This window comes from Plasmodium gonderi (genome assembly GCF_002157705.1).
Source record: "Plasmodium gonderi DNA, contig: Pgo-contig_365, whole genome shotgun sequence".
Taxonomy (NCBI): domain Eukaryota; phylum Apicomplexa; class Aconoidasida; order Haemosporida; family Plasmodiidae; genus Plasmodium; species Plasmodium gonderi.
Window position 1 is genome coordinate 20452 of NW_021629265.1, and position 721 is coordinate 21172.

The window sequence follows — 721 nt, forward strand, 5'->3', positions numbered from 1 at the left end:
AGGATTCAGGGTTTAATTATTATGCTTGGTGTTTCGGTTATGTGTATATTGGTTTTTTTTCAAATGATATTCGATATATTTATGCTATCTTATACATTTTAATTTTTAGCGATTGTTTTTTAAAAATTATGTTCATTATTCATTACTAACACATGTGGTCACACAGTAGCTATTATATTATGATCAAAATATCTAGTAAATATAACATATATAATGTGCACTTATATATTGCAATTATTATTAGGTGTTTATGAAATTAGTCTTTTTTTGTGTCATCCTTATTTGGAAAATATGTTTCATTTTTGCACATCTTAACTTATTGAATTTTATTGAAATGGATTATTATAATATTCTTATATAATATGATTTATGAAATATATTTTTATTTGTATAAGTAATAATATTTATATATTCTTCAGAATTATAATTCACGTCAAAGCAAACATCTATGGTTTCTTCCTTATACTGTCCATTAAAACCACCACTACGCTCAAATATTACTTCCAGAGAATCATGACTTATAATTTCCTCATTATTTCCATTAAATGCAATGAATACAATACAATAACAAATAGATAACCCCAATATAACATCTCCTGTATATAAAACCCTTATCTTTTTTTCCACTCCTTTAGAATGGTATTTATTTTTTTTCTCAGTACTATTGTTTCCATCGTTCAAGTCACTCTCATATGAGTTCTTTTGTTCTTGAGATAATTTT

The 721-nt window shown here is 24.5% G+C and overlaps 1 protein-coding gene across 1 annotated transcript; it reads right to left on the reverse strand.

Moving 5' to 3' along the window:
* Nucleotides 1–342: 342 nt before the first annotated feature.
* Nucleotides 343–721, reverse strand: PGO_003175 (reticulocyte binding protein 2b; the record flags this gene model as incomplete). The annotated part of the gene is made up of 1 exon (XM_028691263.1): nucleotides 343–721. A coding segment is annotated over one exon (379 nt), but the record flags the coding sequence as incomplete, so codon positions are not given.